Source organism: Chelonia mydas, chromosome 5, assembly GCF_015237465.2.
Source record: "Chelonia mydas isolate rCheMyd1 chromosome 5, rCheMyd1.pri.v2, whole genome shotgun sequence".
Taxonomy (NCBI): Eukaryota; Metazoa; Chordata; order Testudines; family Cheloniidae; genus Chelonia; species Chelonia mydas.
In genome coordinates, this window is record NC_051245.2 from 102,515,557 (window position 1) to 102,533,397 (window position 17,841).

The following is a 17,841-nucleotide window of genomic DNA, read 5'->3' on the forward strand; positions in this document are numbered from 1 at the left end:
ACACAACTTTTATTATCTTTGTAAAGACACTCCAAGCTTGAATGGCAAAGCCACGTAACAGATGGGGATGAGGGGACTTGCAGCCTTCTGATATCTGCTGGAGTATCAGGGCACCCCAAATGAAAAAAAAACAATCAACCAACCAACCAAAAAAAAAGAAAAAAAAAAGGAAGGAAGGAAGGAAGGAAGAATAAAAGGAAAGAAAAGCTGTTGCATTTGTTGTTGTTGCAAACTCCCCCTCCCCCCCCCCCCCGATTTTTACATGTTCTGTGTTATTTACATACACGTAAGTGGATTTTCATAAGCAGTTTCTTACAGATGGGTTCAAGTAATAACATTATTGGGTGTAGAATCAATAGGGCAGTGCATAGTACAAAGGTATAGAAAGTGCAGATCTCCCTAGAGGGCCCTCCCTTCCCCCAGCCAGCCTCTCCATTGTCTAACCATGCAATCATTTTTAAAAAAAGAGCTAAAATAAAGTTCTGTACAAATCATTTTTATATATTTTGAGTTTTTTTCCATTGTAACTAATTACAAAATTATACATAACTACACATACATAGGTAAATAATAGCACCGTACTGGTTATGCTGATGAAACCAATTCTAAGGTTGGAAGATTATGGTAAATGCAGATAAAGATGCTTCTTCTTTAAATTAATTATAGAATGACTATACATTAGTGTACAGAAAGTGGAATGCACATCAATGATGCTAACAGAGTTATCTTTAGAAACAACTCCTGAACAGCAAGATTACTGGAATATTTGCAGTCTTACTTGTCCTACAATACTTTCCCTCACTATTTATCTCTGATTTTTTCCCTTTTTCTTCAGAATTTGCAAAAGTTTCATGGAGAGAAAACTCTGACCTGTTAACAGCTCTGGTGTGCAACAGCCTTCCCTAGTCTATGCTTCTAAAATGGTGTGTATGTCTGACTATATTTGGCTAAAAGAACATGACTGCACTACGTAATCTGGCACTTTAATAATTCTTCAAAAGATACAAATCAAAAAGAAGAAGAAGAAAAAAAAACCCATAGTGCACATTCTTCTCTGGTTCTGATATAAGTTATAGAATCTCATTCTTGAGGTAGCCTTCTATAATACTTTTATTATTAATTATTATATATATATTTATATTTGTTTAGTTTTTTTTTTTTTACAAAAGTGCTCAAATACAATGCTTGCTCGTGTTTGGTCTTTCATACCTGTCTTTCTACTATTGATGGGAAATATGGAAGAAAAAAAATCCTGTATGTTACACCAACATAGCTGAACTATATGAATGGTTCTTATCTGACACCTGAAAGAAAGAGTTCCTTTGATTTGTGTGTGTTAACATGGTACAAGGCATGACAGAGACCTGGGCCACTGTAAATGGCTTCATATAGAGTCTCAGAAAATATTTTGCATTGGTTAAAGAATTTTTTTCTCTCAAATGGAAATCTAAAGTCATTTTAAAACATACTCTGAGGGCTAAATCCTGCTTGCCTTACCCATACTAACAGTCCCACTGCAACCAATAATTTGACTTCAATGGGCCCATTGACATGTGCACAGCAAGCAGGATTTGGCCCAAAATGAAAGGAATGATGCATGAGTACTGCTAACAACAACTACGACTTACTACTAGTGCAGTCCTACACCTCCGCAATGGCAATACTGCAGTCATCAACGCTGTGGTTTATGAGAGCCAATTTGGAAGGAACCTGAAAGTAGTGGGCATGTCTGTTGTTGGAGTTATGAAAGGATAAAGGGCCCTGACTACCCAAGTGTTTTGGGCTTGCATTTATTAACATCCCATACTCGGTTAAAAACCAGGAATGCGTAGTATTCAAAGTATTTTTGTACATGTGCTAAAAAGATAATGCTTTAATTGAAAAGAGTAACAAAGATATGAATTAACTAATGTAAATACGGACACAACAAAACTTAAAGAAATGCTGTCAAAATAGGCATCAAATATAAGGCACTCTAAATGTGAAATAAAAATAAAAACCAGCATCTCTAAATAATACTGTATGCCACAAAATATTTCTAATTTATTAACAGAGCAACATGAGTTTGGCTTTGCCCTGTTACACATCATAAATGCAAATTTCATAGCACATACTATAGACAATATATGACTGAATACACTTTTTAAACATCTTGATAGTTAGTATATTACAACATTCTCCCCTCCTAAAGGGATATGCACTGACCTTTTCCACATGCACACCTCCTATACTTAATAATATGGTTTGTTATTGCACTATAGTGTTACAAATATTGTACTTCATTCGAAGCCTCAACCACATAATGTGTGTGTGTGTCTTTGTGGGACTGTGTGTATATAAATAATCTTTTTTTTTTGAGTCTGGGTGAGGGTCAAATATCACTGATGTGCATTCCTCATTTCCCTTCTAAACAAAAAGCTATGGACTTTGTAAATGCAGAGATGTTCAAAAAGTACCATATGGGTTGAATGTAGTACTCTGGAAAACTTTCCCATCACTTCAATAAATCCAAGTCATGGAAGAACTGATGCATCTATATTTATTTGTGTGTGTATATACCTGTCTGTCTGCATATCTGTAGATATATAGAGAGATAGATACAGAAAGAGAATAATAAAGAGAGCGGTGTGTGTGTGTGTGTGTGTGTGTTAGTAGCAGCTTTATACTTTGCGCCTCCCTGTTGATTCCAAAAGAAATAAAAAAAGCCCCACTTTGATTAACTGATTAAGAGTATTTCTTTAAAAAAAAATTAAACCAAACTGTAATATCTAAGAAGAATGTGGTACTGTAGATAAATATAGGACTGCACAAAAATGTGCAAATTTTCAAATGATTTAACATTTCTACAGCAAGATATTACAGATAACAGTTCTACAGCTTCAAAAAATCTACAATTCTGAAACAAAAAATGAACAGTTATGCAACTTTTTTTTTTAAATTCACTTCATCAAATAATAAACTCTTGTTAAAAAAAGGAAAAAGTTTACACAGTTAAAAATGAAGCACAGGTCAGCAGTATCTTTACAATACTAAAAAACTAAATCAAGGACTTCCTTTTTAAACATTCCCCCATTTCCCCTAAAGTGTTATTATAAGCATTATGACGGGAAGGGGTGATGCTGAAGCAAAGAGTCCATTTTGTTTTAAGAAGCCAGGTACCGGCCTTTTAACAAACATCTTGCACTGAATTGCAGTACTCTCAAGATTCATCTTTGCAACAATCATGCAATCCTGAACAAGATGATGGTTCTTTGCAATAATTTCCTCTTCCCTTTAATTTCAACCAAAGTTGAATCCTTGAGGTATCTGTAAATGAGATCCTTCAGACGCCTCACCAGTCAGGATTCTTTTATTATATTTCTGGTTAGGTTATTAAACTGTGAATTCTTGGTCCATCTGGAATAGTTCTTGGGGTTGTGTGTGTGTGTGTGTGTGTGTGGTTTTTTTTTTTTAATATTCCCACTAATTGGTCTTTAGCTAGGAGTTAAGAAGTACTTCTCAAGCACACCGTATGGCTCAGAAGAGGCTCTCTGGATCTTAAAGGGCCTGCAGTAAAAATCCAGGATGGGTCAGGGGGTTTTACGTTGCATAGTGATCAAAGCTGCCCAGATATTCCAGTGCGGCTCGATAGCCAAACTGGTATTGATCCTGGAAGAAAAAGAGAGAGAGAGACAAAATATAAAAACCTGTTTGTTGTTTTTTCATTTAATCAGAGGCTCTGTGAATACACTATATCCCACAGAGGCCACAGCAGTTCAGTGATATCCTCCTGCTGACATCAACAGAACACACTGGTTTAAGATACAGTAAACAAAGATGGGTTGAGATGCTCATTGAATGCAATAACATTCTCCTTAGATGGAGCCTGCTTATTTGTGATGTGAATATATATTCATTTACTGAGCGTTCGTTGCTCTGAATGAGTACAAGAGGATAAGCAGAAAGCTTTTTGTCTGAGGGGAGTGCATTAAGATTTACCTTTTGCATTATTTCATACTGTTTGAGACTTGCTAATAAAATGTTCAAATAACATCTCGGTGAATGTGACTAATATGCTAAAACATCATATTCTGGTCTCAGTCCCTCACCGCCCAAGTGTGGTGTGCTGCACACATAAACACAAGGTAAAATAGCAGGACAGGAAGCACAGGGGGATCCAGACCTGCCTTGTTATATAGTTATCAAATTATTCCTGCCCAGCAGCAGGAATTAGGGGTTCAGAGAGGAATGTGAAGTTAAGAACCTCATTAACATGAGGCAGCTTATACTTCACACCAAGTCTCCTCACACGACCTACATCCGTTTTTATCTCCTGCACCTGAAAGCAAAGGTGTGGAAGTGCAGAGGGCTTAAGGTTTACTAACACTCAGTGTTAGTGCTACTTCTAGCACTTCATCTCATTTGCACACATAAGCAGCAGTCTCTTTATGCTGGAGTGCAACAAACTTGTACACCTCACTTAATGTGAAAGAACAAAAGTTGTTTCTTTAAGCCCTCCAAAATACTGAAGCCGCCTAGGGGACTCATTCATGCGATGCGATAGTCTTGCAGCTCGAAGGATCTGGGTTTCATTTCACTCAGACCACAACTCAATAGCTTCCATTGGACCAGCAGTCCGTATCATAACACACCCACTTTAGTTTATCTAATTTGCCATGATCATTAGTGGCTCCATCCTGCAAGGTACGAGCACTCTGGTCATGATCCTGCAAAGTACTTAAGCACATGATTAACTTTAAGCATAGGAATAGCCTAACTGATTTCAACAGGACTACTCATGAGCTGGATGGGGACCAGAGTGCTCTGCATCTTGCAGGATTGAGCCCTAGACTTCTGTTCTTTTCTGGATGAAATTAACACAGCACATGGGAGATTTCTACTTTCAGTCTGCCATGGGAACACATCATCCACAAGTAAGCTAAAGTAGAAAGCGGGAAAGTATGTACATTGCACAGCCCAGCATTGTATTTATGTGGACTCCACAAAAGCTTATTTTTCTATATGCTAGATTTGTTTCCAGGAACCAATGGGACAGAAAGTAGATATTTTTCAATTTGCTTAGATGTACATTTTCTACAGCAATAATGGTAATGGAAAATAAATGGAGTTTACTCTTCCATTTTGTCTCAGTGAGTTACTTGGCTAAATGATAAAACTTTAAAAATGGTCTAATTTCATTTAAAGAGTATGTGCACATGCGTAAAACACTAAGAGTAGGGTTGTCTAATGTTTACTGAACAAATGTCATTTTCTTAGAGCAAAATGGCAAAGTGCAGGGATCAATATTAAATTTCAAATCATAAACTTTTTAATGGTCAGTATCAGCCACCCAAGTCTGTAGAAGGTCCTACAAATGCTTTTCCTCGCCCCTTCTCCCTTTTTTTATGGGTATGATCTGTTGGCTTAGAACTGAGAGTCAGAGGCTCCAATTCATGACATTCAGCATGTGTTTAACTTAAGTAGTACTTAAGTACATGATTAAAGTTAAGCATGTGCTTAACTTTATGAATTGGGATGATTCCTGAATCAGGGGCCAAGAACAGGCTGGCTGTCCGTGCCCAAGACCTCTCCCTCACCAGACTGCAGAACTCTCACTGACAGTGAGATCACTAACGTTATAGTGTCCCAGGGCAAAAGTTGTAATGTAGAGGGTTTTTTTTTCCACAGGGATGTAATACTTTCATGACAAACAGTCAAATTTGTGTTTATATGAAGTCTGGACAACCATGAAAACACTATAGCCTCAGTTTCAAGCCACAGGACACATTCTGCCCTCCAAATGAACAGAAGCCAACAGGGTACACCCACAGGCCAAACTTTGCTCCCTGATTATGAATATAGATTACTAGCATGAAGGAAAAATTCAAAACGACATGGGCAATGTTTCCATCTCAAGTTTCTTCTAGAAAATAGGTTCACACAAATATCTTATTCAGTCACCACTAAAATGGACATTTCCCAGGCTGTGGTATTCCCTATCCACAGGATGGGAAATAGCCTAAATGCACTGCATAGGCTACATACACAGCTACAGTACTTAAGAAGGGAAAGTAAATTGTATACCTCCTATACAAATTCCTGGCTCACTCCCACCATCTGCCATTCCTAACATTGCATCCGCCAAGCCACCTATCCTGACCGGTCAGCGCATACGTATGTTGTTCTTCTCACCTCTGTCTGTACCATGGCTGGTCGTTGTGTCCTTAACATTTTGACTGTCTGGAAGATATCTACAACACCTTCATATCTCATTCTTTCCAACACAATGCTCAGGGTTATGAATACTCCAGTCCTCCCAACACCTGCACTGTTGCAATAAAAAAGGAATGTTAATTGACAGTTAAAATGTTGAAAGAATTGGCTGATTATTTAGCTGTGGATACGATACACCATATGTACATGGTCATCTACACGGAAAAAAGCTCTATAAGCAAAACATCTGTGTGGAAATTATACACATTGACAAAGTGACTGTTCTCTGGCAAAGTCAAATTTGTACTAATGTACTTCCAATGAAAGTTGGATAGTCAGGAAGCATTTTAAGTTATTTTTTTTGTGACCAAGTATGTATAGTGGTCAGTGTGTGGTAGGGGAAAATGAGAGGGTTCACCAGCCTGCCAATAGTCTAACTGGAAATAAAAAAAGAAATGGAAGCCAGAATTTAGCCTTCCTCTCTGTCCTTATCTCAACTTGTTTAGGTCCTGTTACATATGGTATGTGAGATTACTCCCTGTTCTGAGACCCTTGAAATATGCAGGGGTAAGTTAGGGCCAGAGCACCAGCCTTATCTTTCAGTTTCTTTCTTTTTATAGTTTTATGGAGAACTTAATATAATTTTCAATATTCACACACACAATGTAATATAAATATGGTGTGTGTGAAAAAATATAATTTTATTGAAGAGGAATATTACAATGTTTCCTCTTCACGTACAACAAATTTGAGACCCGAAGCAGAACCGGCTGGCTCTTTTAAACAAGTCTGATTGTTTCCAGACCTAGTATTTTTCAGCTCCTTATTACTTGAAGGCAACTATTTAGAACTTTTTCAACCAGCAAGAGGAGAGAATTAATTCATACTGCTGTGCTCTTGAGAAGCAAGAAAGCACCTGGAGAGTTGGTAAATGAGAAGGACACTGCATAATACAAAAAATCTCCACATGTGCAGAACCTAATTAAGCAGCAAGTGTAACGCTGGGGTAAAGTCTGCAGAAAACGGATGGATTCATTTACTGTGGGCTGAAGCTGGCATGCATATTGAAACAGGGTGGCATCTTTTCACCAAAGGATGTTTAGGGTTTCTAAAGAGTCGTAACAGTGATGTAAGTCCAAGTCCACGACACCTCCACATTAGCGTTTACAGACCTATCTCAGACAATCAGTCTCAAGCAAAGTGGTGAGTTCAGCTCTGCTACGACAGTCTATAAAAGGGCTAGCCATGCTGTTGATAGAGTTCTCTGTTTAGTAAAAGTCACAGGGACTTTGGCAGAGTTCCATTACCCAGATAATTCCTCAGGGTTGGGAAGGATGCTTTTCATTAGGGGCATGCAGTCGAGTTTTAACAGTTAGGGAAGAGGCTCGTAAGTGTTTTATAAGTGAGGAGGAGGCAGGGGGAGGAGTTTATCTTTAAAGGGTTGTGTGTGTTAGGATCGGCCGCAGGGTGGGTAAAGTCTTGGATATCTGCTGAGAGGGGATGCTGACAAAGAAAGGGTCACATCAAATCAGTGGCAACTAAGCTGGCACATACCTAAGTCTGGTCCTAGTGGACATTGTTTCTACTGAGCCTTAGATTTCAGGAAAAGCCCTTTGCTGACCTAACTACTTTTTAATTAACTGCCTAATGAGGTTAGAAAGTTTTAAATAGTAAAACACATGGATTTGTTTGTAAAATTCCTAGAGAAGGAAAAATCACTCAATGTCAGAGTGGTTTACTGTAATATAGGTAAGTAAACCACAGAAAAAATATATAGAAGAGAGAAAAATTACAGGGAACCAGGGAGCAGGAAGTTCAGAGGGTGAGGAATTTCCCTGGTCTCTCCCTTTACAAATAAATCCCGTGAAAACAAGTCAGAATACAGCTCATAAGCAATTTTTATAAGAAGGCTGCAGGGGTGAGACTGAACTATGTAGCAGTGAAGAGTTTGCAAAGAGCCTGAAGCAATAGCTTTGAAGGGGGTTTGAACTACTCCCATTCATATGCACAAAATCTTGATTCTGAAAGATTCTAACAATGACAATTTAGAGGTCAGCAATGTTAACTGCTGCTAAGGAGTCCAAGAACGAAGAGGTATGATCTTACTGGGCCCGGTCCTGTTCCCACTGAAGTTAACGGTGCAACTCCCATTGACTTACAGTGGTGCAGCATCTAGCCCATAATGATATTCATAATTTATTGTGAGTAGCATCTCATTTCAAAATCATGTGTGGGCAGAGCTTGAAAGAACTTAAAAGGGCCACCATTTTTTTTTTCATCTGAGCCCACATAAAGGGCCAAACAGTGCCCACCACTCCCCTGGCACATAAATTCCTAAAGGTAGCTACGGTGGGACAGGTCTCATCTGTGCAAGATAATTCATTAGCCCCTATGCACCACTTAACTGTCCTCTCCAGTGCCTTTCTTCTTAGCAATATGTAGTGGATATTTAGGGACACAGCAAAGGAGGGTTAAGATGGTCCAGCAGATCCACTATTAAACTTAAACTTCCTCTATTAAACTTAAACTTCCTATTTACGGAAGTGCAGAGGCCCCAGCTGCTACGAAAGTCCCCAGAGCAGTAGAGCAGTTGTGCATCCAGTCTTCACCAAGGGCTGTTGCTGGATTTGGCAGGGCTAGGATATTTCCCTTTCAGTCCTTGTTTATATATACCCTCTACCAAACCTCTACTTGGCCTTTGCATGGGAGAAAAGGGCATCATTCAGCCCACAGAAAGAAACTTGCAGCTGTATTAATTGCCCTCACTATATAAACAATTTAAACGATCAAAAATACACTTTAATGTTGCAAATTAATTTCTAAAATCCTAATGGAATTTATAGAAAGCAATTTATTAAGTAAGATATAAAAGATAAATATATTATCTTTAACCATCTGCTAGAGACTTTAGACTATTGTAACCAACGCAAATTGGATTAAATGATAATTACCCCCCGCCCAGGATTATTTCTATGGGCCTGATCCTGAAAGCTGTTGTCATCCTCAACACACTTATAAAAGGAACTGAGGGTATTCAGCACCTCCTCAGAGGGTAGGCTCTACATTCTGAGCTTTTCGCTGATCAGTCAAAAAACACTGACTTTACTGTGGACATAGTCTCTGAATGCGATGGTTACTATTAGACTGGATTGCCTAATGTAGCAACCATTTTTCTTTGGCCTATTTTGATTATCATACCCAGCCTGCTACTCAAGGACATCTAGCATGTTTACCGGTAATGATCACCATCACCGTAATGACCGCACTGCTAATTACTATTGAAAACACAATCAGGTACATCACTCTATAGTAAGGCATTTCCCACAGTGCACAGAATGCAGTATAGACCAGCGTTGTTTTTATCCTGTGGCAAAGATAATTTGTAAGGAAAAAAATCACATTTGCTCTTATTTGAGAGGCACCTTTAGTGTCAGAATGGGATTTCATCACAAAATACTTCCAAGATTACTGAAATATAGGGGATAAAAGGGATTTGCATTGGATTGTTTTATTATATTTCTGATAGCTGGTCTGGGAAGTCATTCCATTCATCTCTACACTTTCACACCAATAAGCTACCCCCTAAAGTCAACTTTGAAACTTAAAATATCTTCTTAATCAAGAAAAACAATCAATCTGCTTGAGGTTTTTTACTTACCTACAATGAACAGAGATTGGTCCATCCTGACCAAACTGCTCTTTTGTTTTATGAACTTGGCCTATGAAGTCAATAAATCCTTCTCCAGACTTTGGCACTCCTTGTTCTGGCCAGTCAGTGAACTGGAATTGCCTCACTGTTCGGGACTGGCCATCCTTTAATGAAAGACATACACAGTATACCACAAAAGAATGTTCCAGGAGTTGAAAGTCAGTCAGTCAGCAAACCAGAACAGCAATTATGTAAAATATACATTGGGAGGGGAAAAAAATATGCAAAGAGCAAAGATGGCTAAGATCACATTTACTAAGATGCTTCCAATCACAATGCTGATGAGCTTGTGCTTTTCCTCTTGTTTTGCAGTTATACCACATTGACATAAAAGGGCAATTTCATTAACCACGACAATGCTCAAATTACTCTCAGCATTGGCTAGGATTTTGTCTGACATTTAGATCCTGGAAGAAGAGAGTTTGAGGACAACGAAGTTGGGAGCTAGTTAATTGGTGGGATTTTTTTTTAATTAAATGCTTGTGACAAGTGCTGGATTTATAGCCCACAAGACTCAAATCCTCTCTTTATTTGGGGAAGTTCTATGGCCTGTGTTATGCAGGAAGTCAGATTAGATGATCACAATGGTCCCCTCTGTCCTTGGAATCTATGAAAACAGGTACAGCACGGCCAGCGTCAGCGCAAGCTTCCCCATACTATCCGGCCAATATGCTTCAACCTCTGCTTGGCTGGGCTATCTCTACAGGCAAGAAGGTAGTTCATTCCCATTCAGTCCTTGCCTTCTCTGTTAAGACTGCCACTAAGAATGCCGGTTGTGATAGTGTTCTTTTGTGATGTGGACATCTGTCTATTAGGAGCCAGACTGAGACCACCAACTCATTTCACATACACTAAACATCCACTGATTCACAATGATTATCAGTCGCTAGCAACTTGGACTGGACTTAAACTAATGACCCAATAGATGGAAGATTCCATCTCTCATTACAAATCTACAGGAGCTATCCATGCCTCTGTGATTATTTTCTTAAATGAAGATTAGCATTATTGCTTATTAAAGTTGCATAATACTGTAGCATTCTTACTTCTGGAATAAAGCCATAAATCAACTGGCAAGAGGTGCTCTAGCAACAGAATGGCTCATATTCTCTGCCTCCCAATCTCCCAAATCAAACAAACAAGCGAACAGAAAACCTCCTATGTGACACTTTGGCAACATCTTACATATCACAGGTGCCAACTTGGTCATTTCCCAGAGATGCTTGATACCTGCTCTGCCCCAGGTCCCACCCTCCATTCCACTGTTTCCCCCAAGGCTCCACCCGCCCTGGCTCCGCCCCATCCCATTCCACTCCTTCCCCCAAGCATGCCCCACCCCCCTCCCCCGAGCCCCTCCTGAACGCCACTGAACAGCTGATCGCGGCGGGCGGGAGGTGCTGGGAGGGAAGGGGAGGAGCTGATCGGCAGGGCCACCAGTGGGTGCTGAGCATCCACTATTTTTTCCCTGTGGGTGCTGCAGCCGTGGAGTAGCACCCACGGGGTTGGTGCCTATGCTATATATCCATTAACAAGGGAGACAGCAGTCCTTTAGTGTTCCTGTGCTTAGGGAGCATCTACAGGACCAACACTATCTTTACATTTAAGACAAAACTTTGCTCAGGCAGCATCTGGAAAGATCACTAACTTCTTTCTCTATATTGTGAAACATATTTGTCAGTAAAGGTTTGACTTTAAAGGGGTCTGTCTGGGACACGCGTCTGTAAAACCTGTTTCTATCCTGCTTTAATAGCAATTAACAGAACTTATGTGTTATTTAATGATTATACCATAGTTTATAAAGTCACTCTGATTATTTTAGACTAGCATGAAAGTAGATTGGGAAAGGATCTACAATCTCTTACATTATGTTCCCCATTCTGCTGGCATAATAAATGGGGTGGACTTCTTTTAGTGAGATATCTCTTCCTATAGCAGTCAAGTTCCAAGTGTAAAACTGTATTAAAATCTTTATTTAAAAATATTTGTAACAGTTTACGCAGACAGAGTGAAAAAGGCTGTTTTCAACACATGAACTTTCTGATTGCTGTGCTCAGCAAAAGAGGCCCAGGTTTCTTTTAATGTGTAACCCTAATGACTGGCTGACCATATGGACTTCCATTTTGCCTCTGACCAGGGTTATTTAACTGCCTTTTGATGAGCTTATAGAGTATAAAGCTCTCTTATAGATATCACTAATAGGCTAGTGCTGCATGAAACTGCCCCAGGTTGACGATCCTCATAGTTTACAGAGACAGTGGGTGTAAAGCAGTTAGAAATCACAGATTGGAGCAGTTATGGAGGTTACCTGGACTTTATGACAGTTCACTGTGCAATACATTGATAACACAGAGCTCCATATCAAATCCTGCTTTGACACCTACAAAAGCAGCATACCAGACCATTAATGATATTATCAAGTTACAAAAGACTTTACACCTCAAAGGGAGGAAGAATGGTAACAACAATAAAGTGTCTATTTTGCTCTGGATATGCCAGTGATTTAGTTACATAAATTCCATTATCGTTAGTGTAAATTAGTGATGTAAGCACTCCATACAATAAGAAAAGAATAGGTCTGATTTTAGTATGTGCTGAGCACCCACAGCTTTCAGTGAAGTCCGTGGGAGGTGCAGGTTCTCCTCACCTTTGGATAATCAGACCATATACCTCTCTAAGACTGTCAGTCAGCCATTTAACACAACTGGAACCATTAGGGCAGCACTGTCTTCAAAACTAGGGAAACATTAACATTAAGGGACTGTGAGGCGGCACAACAGGATTGGTGAGGCGTACTCATCACAAGTTAAAGCAATTAACTTTTTAGCAGGTGTGTTAATACTAAGGCCAGGCAAACTATTTGTGGCAAATAAGTTATTTGATAACTTTTGCCCTTTTATCAATTTGCAAACTATCCACTAATTTTTACAAACTGTGTTTGTTAACTTGAAACTCTTTGATGAATACCATGTGAATGCATTTTATATTAGGGATTGTTTGCGAACGATCCTCTTCAACTACATCTTTGACTCTTTGCTATTCACTGTCTGTAATGTGTGACTGGTCACCCGTCACTTGCATATATTTCAATTTAGAAGGAACAGAATGACTTAACTATCTACAAAGGAGGTCACCAATGTGGTATTGAAATTGGCTTTCATGACTGTATGATTGTCTTTGTTTACAAGTGTGGTTGAAAACTGCTGCGATGAGCCACTTCTTTTCTGGCACTGTTTCATAGAGATGGGTCAGAAGAAAAATCATTTATATGAACTTCACTCTATTGTGGTAGTTCACATAAAGTGGTAACCAATCCAAACTGTGCCTGTTTTTGTCTTTGCAAAGTCAAATTCCAGCCTCTTTGGCCCAATACTAGTCTTAATGTTCCCTGTGGTTAGTGAAAATGCCAACTGTTTCAAGCTAGCTAACTGTTTCGAGTGTCTAATCTACCTTTATCTGTAGCCTATGTTAGCATCAGCAACCTAGTCATAATAATAGACGGAAATCACAGATTCACGGGTTTATAAGGCCAGAAGGGACCAGTATGATCATTTAGCCTGACCTCTTGTATAACAAAGGCCATAGGACAGCCCTGAAATAATTCCTGCATGATCTAGAGCATATCTTTTAGAAAAACAGCCAATCTTGATTTAAAAATTGAAAATAAGAGAGAACCCACCACAACCTTGGTAAGCCATTCCATTGGTTAATTAACCCCACTGTTAGAATTTTTCACATTATTTCTATTCTACATTTGTCTAGCTTCAACTTCCAGCTATTGCATCGTGTTATACCTATCTCTTCTGGATTGAAGAGCCCATTATCAAAGATTGGTTCCCTATATATGTAATGTCTAATTTCTTAGGTATGGATCTGGAGCTCCAAGTGACTTTTATTCCTTGAAAGTACAGCATCCTGCTATGTCGCTGCAATCAACACTATTGCTACAGTGCTTCCAAAAATGGAGCAGGGTAGGGGTTTCCCTACCATGCCGTGTGAAGTGTTAGAAACCACAGTATGAGAATTGTCAAAGATATTCCTATAAAAATAAATTTATATACAGTTAATCTTCCATCAGTGCTGAACCTTGGACTCAGCAGTCCAGATAAGAAATGTATAATGGAAATTAGCAAACCAGGGTCATGGCTGTATAGCTCTTCTCTGCAGACACATTAGAACGCTAAAGAGTAAGCTATGCCGAGAATCAATTTATATTGTGCAAAGCTTGTCAACTTTTCTTAAGAATGCTATTTGCTCTGCAGTTTTTAAATCGCAGCGTATTAACCTTCAAGCATGCACGACCTAAAGGGCTGTGCAGAAGAACAACATATTTACAGCCTTAAGTGATGAAAATTCCAAAAAAGTATCAAGCAGGGACTGGAGGGGGAAATGAACGGGAACATGGCCTTCTAATCAGCTAATGCTTTTCAGCACAAATACATATACAGAACTTTTCAAAAGTTGTGCTGCCCAGATGTTATATTTGAATTACAGCCAGTTGTTCTCTTAAAAGGTTGCTATTATCTTTCCCTTCTCTTTGGCTATTGCTTAGGCCTGGGAATCAAGAATGTCCCTAAGGCATTGCTTATAAAAAAGAAAAGGGAAGATACTGGACTCCTTGTAAACATATAGAAAACAGAATTATGTTGCGCTAACTTACCCTGGCATCTGTGACCTTGAATTCCCTTAGGATATACTGTGGCATGTTGTACTCTGCCATGGGATCCACCACAAAGTACTGATATCTGGCTGAACGCTCTGCTGGCCAATACTGGTGGCATTTTTCCTATTTAAAAAAAAAGTCCAGTCACTGTGGATTGTTATCATCATATAGCAAATTCAGTGCTCGTGAAGAATGCCATTACTTACAGAACTAAAACCTAAATTCTTCTATTTGTCCATAAAATAGGTATAGCCCTGGCATGTGTCATTGCCAGTATCTCCAAACTGCCCTGCCAGCGGGCCGTGGCATCAGTCACAATGCTGAAAAACTTTTTTGTGTGAAGTTCAACACTGTGAAGAAAGACTGCTGCTGCCATCTGGGGCTTTAGTATCAGTTTTGATGGCAGTCTCATTGGTGTGGCTTGACACCTGCCCACTAGGAACTAGACCTAGATCAGCCACTAGCTTTTTTTTTTTAATTTTAACTACTCTGTTTCTTATATTTTCTAATAAATAAAAAATTTCTGCAAAGGAATGAAAAAGTTTTCTTCAGGCCTCCAGTTCACAGGTCCACAATGAACTCAACATATAGCTTCTGAACTGCTCCCTGCACACCAGTTAAATTGTTATTTATCAAAAATGATCGCATAGTGCCTCGAAATATGCAAATCTTGGTGATTTCACTTCATAAGGGTATCCAAATCTTAAAACCCTTTTTACTTTCCTTCCCTTCATTTGCCTCAAGCACTCCTTGGCCTCATCTGAGGAGCTAGCCTTTTATATCTCTTATGAATTCTCTGCACCATCTAGTCTTCCAAATATAAAGCCTGATTCTCATATCACTTACCAGACACCAAGTTTATTATACTAGTACAATTCTACCATTTCTGTAAACTAGTTCACTCCTTCTATTATACCAAGAGGAAGCTTAATGAGATTCAACACCGTAAACAAGCTGCTGAATCTGCAAAGGTCAGCATAATCAGTACACAGGAAATGTCGGGACGTAAGGAAATCCAGAAATGGAACAGCTAAGACTTTTCGCCTCTCCTATGACAATTTAATTTTATCGTTCAACATGATCACTGATCTTTATTTTTTGGAGATTTTACAGGAAGCTGTGAATTCTCCTAAAGAAACAAAGTTTAAAGGCTATTAAAACAATACTCACTCTGCCCATTTCTCGAAGTTTAGTAAGCATGACTACGATTGTGGAGTTATGCTCCCAGAGCATCCTCCAGAAATCTTCAGTTGTCTCTGCCAAAGGTCCCTGCGTAGCTATGTAGGCTTTTTGTTGCCTACATCAAAAACAAGGGAAAAACCCCAAAGTGATGACACTCAGATGCTCTCTGTTTATATGTAAACATTATATTGAGACACAGTTATAGGGAAAGTAAGGAAAAGATATATATATATTTAATGGTAAGCACGTTAAAAACCTATTAAGATTGTTTAATCAAACAATGGCATTTTTTATTTTTAGAACTTTGTGAAGGAAATTGCTCTGTTAATATTATGATGTATGTCTTTATCATTATTATTTAAATTTTAATGCAACTCTAATAGCTCAATTTTGTGTGTCATAAAAAGCACTTAAGAAACACTTAGTTGTGGCTTCTTCATTTTGTAGAAATGACTGTCGTACAATCTATTAGGTTTATGAATTATAGCACCACGCAGCTTCTTTATTAACTCATTCAATAGCTTAATGCCTCCAGCAAAAGTGGGGAGGGTGCAGAGGCTCAAAAAACCCCTAAGAGTCATGTGGGCTGCCACATGTGGTCTTAATATTCCCCTAACTAATGGCCATACTTTTCCTTCCACAGGTGGAGGGCGCCAAACTGCCAGAATCTGCAGTGGGGGAGTGGTGCTCAGAAGGGAAGCAATGATTCTGACACATGCTTCCTTTGCTGCCTGATCTCACAGGAACCCCTCTGGCTCCAGGAAGATTTAAGGATGGAGACAAAAAGAAGCCACTCTCTGTAGCATGCTGACTCAGTGGATAATCAAACATATCAGAGTGGAAGTTAATACTACTCCAAGCAGCATTAGCATTTACTGCATCCCCTTCATGGCTTGTGCAATGAAGCCACTGGATTAATCAGCCAATGGCAGCTGGCTCCCGAGGAAACATGTTGTAACGGTGGTAGCTGTGGGGAGGATTTGGAAACTGTGTGTGGGTAATGGCTGCTTTGGTGCAAGGCCCTGGCCTCAATGGGTTCACATCAAGATCCACACAGATCTCAGGATATCTGCTGCTTTAGGGGGATAAATCCCCTGTCTTTTCTTTCCCTGCCTCTCTTAATGGACCAACCATTGAGGTCCCAATTTAACTATGTGTTTAAGCAGAAGACTAACCTAGCACATAAGCAATCTTTGACTTATGAGTACTCCTGTGCTTGAAGTTAGGCATGATTATTAAAACAGAGTTCTCTGCCAAAAACAGTTTTTCCTGCACAGTGAGGTGCATAGAAGTGAGGAAATAGTTCAGAGTCTATTATTCATTCATTAAAAATGAAAACCAACATGGAATGGTGTCATGTATACAAACAGTGCTGTCCTGAATTTTGTTGCAATTTATTATCATTATATACATGTATATGTAAACTTTGTAAAGTTTTAAACAGTTCCCATCACAACACACCAACATTTAGTACCTGTATCCATCAATAAAACTGGCATTGATATAATCAGAGCCTTCTACTCCTCGGATCGGCTGCAAACATACCCTCGTTGATTCATATGGCATAATATTAACAAGGCGATTTTTGAATTTATTACATGGAAGATTGGCACTGATGAATCTTGAAGTATGAGCTTTAGAGCTAGCTAGACGCTGTTGAACAGAGAAAAATAAATTGAGGAAAAAATATGACAAAACCCAACAATTTCAGTGTCTGATTTCTGATTTGATTATCTCTTTTTTGGCTGATTAAAAATTCCTTTAATTTTAAATGGTTATTTTCCTACATTCTAATTGTACTAACTAGATGTTTACAATCTCCTTTTTAATACCATGTTATATCTTTAACATTCTATCTATACTTATGAAAAAAATTAGAAATATTAAATGATGTCATGAACATGAATACTAATCTTTTCTAACAATAAAGTAAAAGCTCCATGGAAGATCCTTGTCTGGATACTAATCAGGGTTAAAAAATTCCGTCAAAAATGTAATCTTCTTTTTCAAAATACCAGCCCATAACTGTGAAATTCTAGCCTCAAGAAAGAGCCTGAAGTTCCTGGGAACAACTAGTGTAGGATTTGGCACCACAAAA

The 17,841-nt window shown here is 38.8% G+C and overlaps 1 protein-coding gene across 10 annotated transcripts in view; it reads right to left on the minus strand.

The window, feature by feature from the left end:
• Window positions 1–1,063: 1,063 nt before the first annotated feature.
• PTPRD (protein tyrosine phosphatase receptor type D) overlaps window positions 1,064–17,841 on the minus strand; it is a 2,140,771-nt gene continuing 2,123,993 nt past the window's right edge. For all 10 annotated transcript variants that reach the window (XM_043546218.1, XM_043546214.1, XM_043546216.1 and 7 more), the window contains 6 exons: window positions 17,218–17,396; window positions 15,732–15,858; window positions 14,559–14,684; window positions 9,851–10,005; window positions 6,172–6,307; window positions 1,064–3,648 (listed from right to left, as the gene is read on the minus strand). In XM_043546218.1, the coding sequence (XP_043402153.1) occupies window positions 3,580–3,648; window positions 6,172–6,307; window positions 9,851–10,005; window positions 14,559–14,684; window positions 15,732–15,858; window positions 17,218–17,396 (792 nt within the window). In that variant the 3' untranslated portion in view covers window positions 1,064–3,579. The remainder of the gene's footprint in view (window positions 3,649–6,171; window positions 6,308–9,850; window positions 10,006–14,558; window positions 14,685–15,731; window positions 15,859–17,217; window positions 17,397–17,841) is intronic.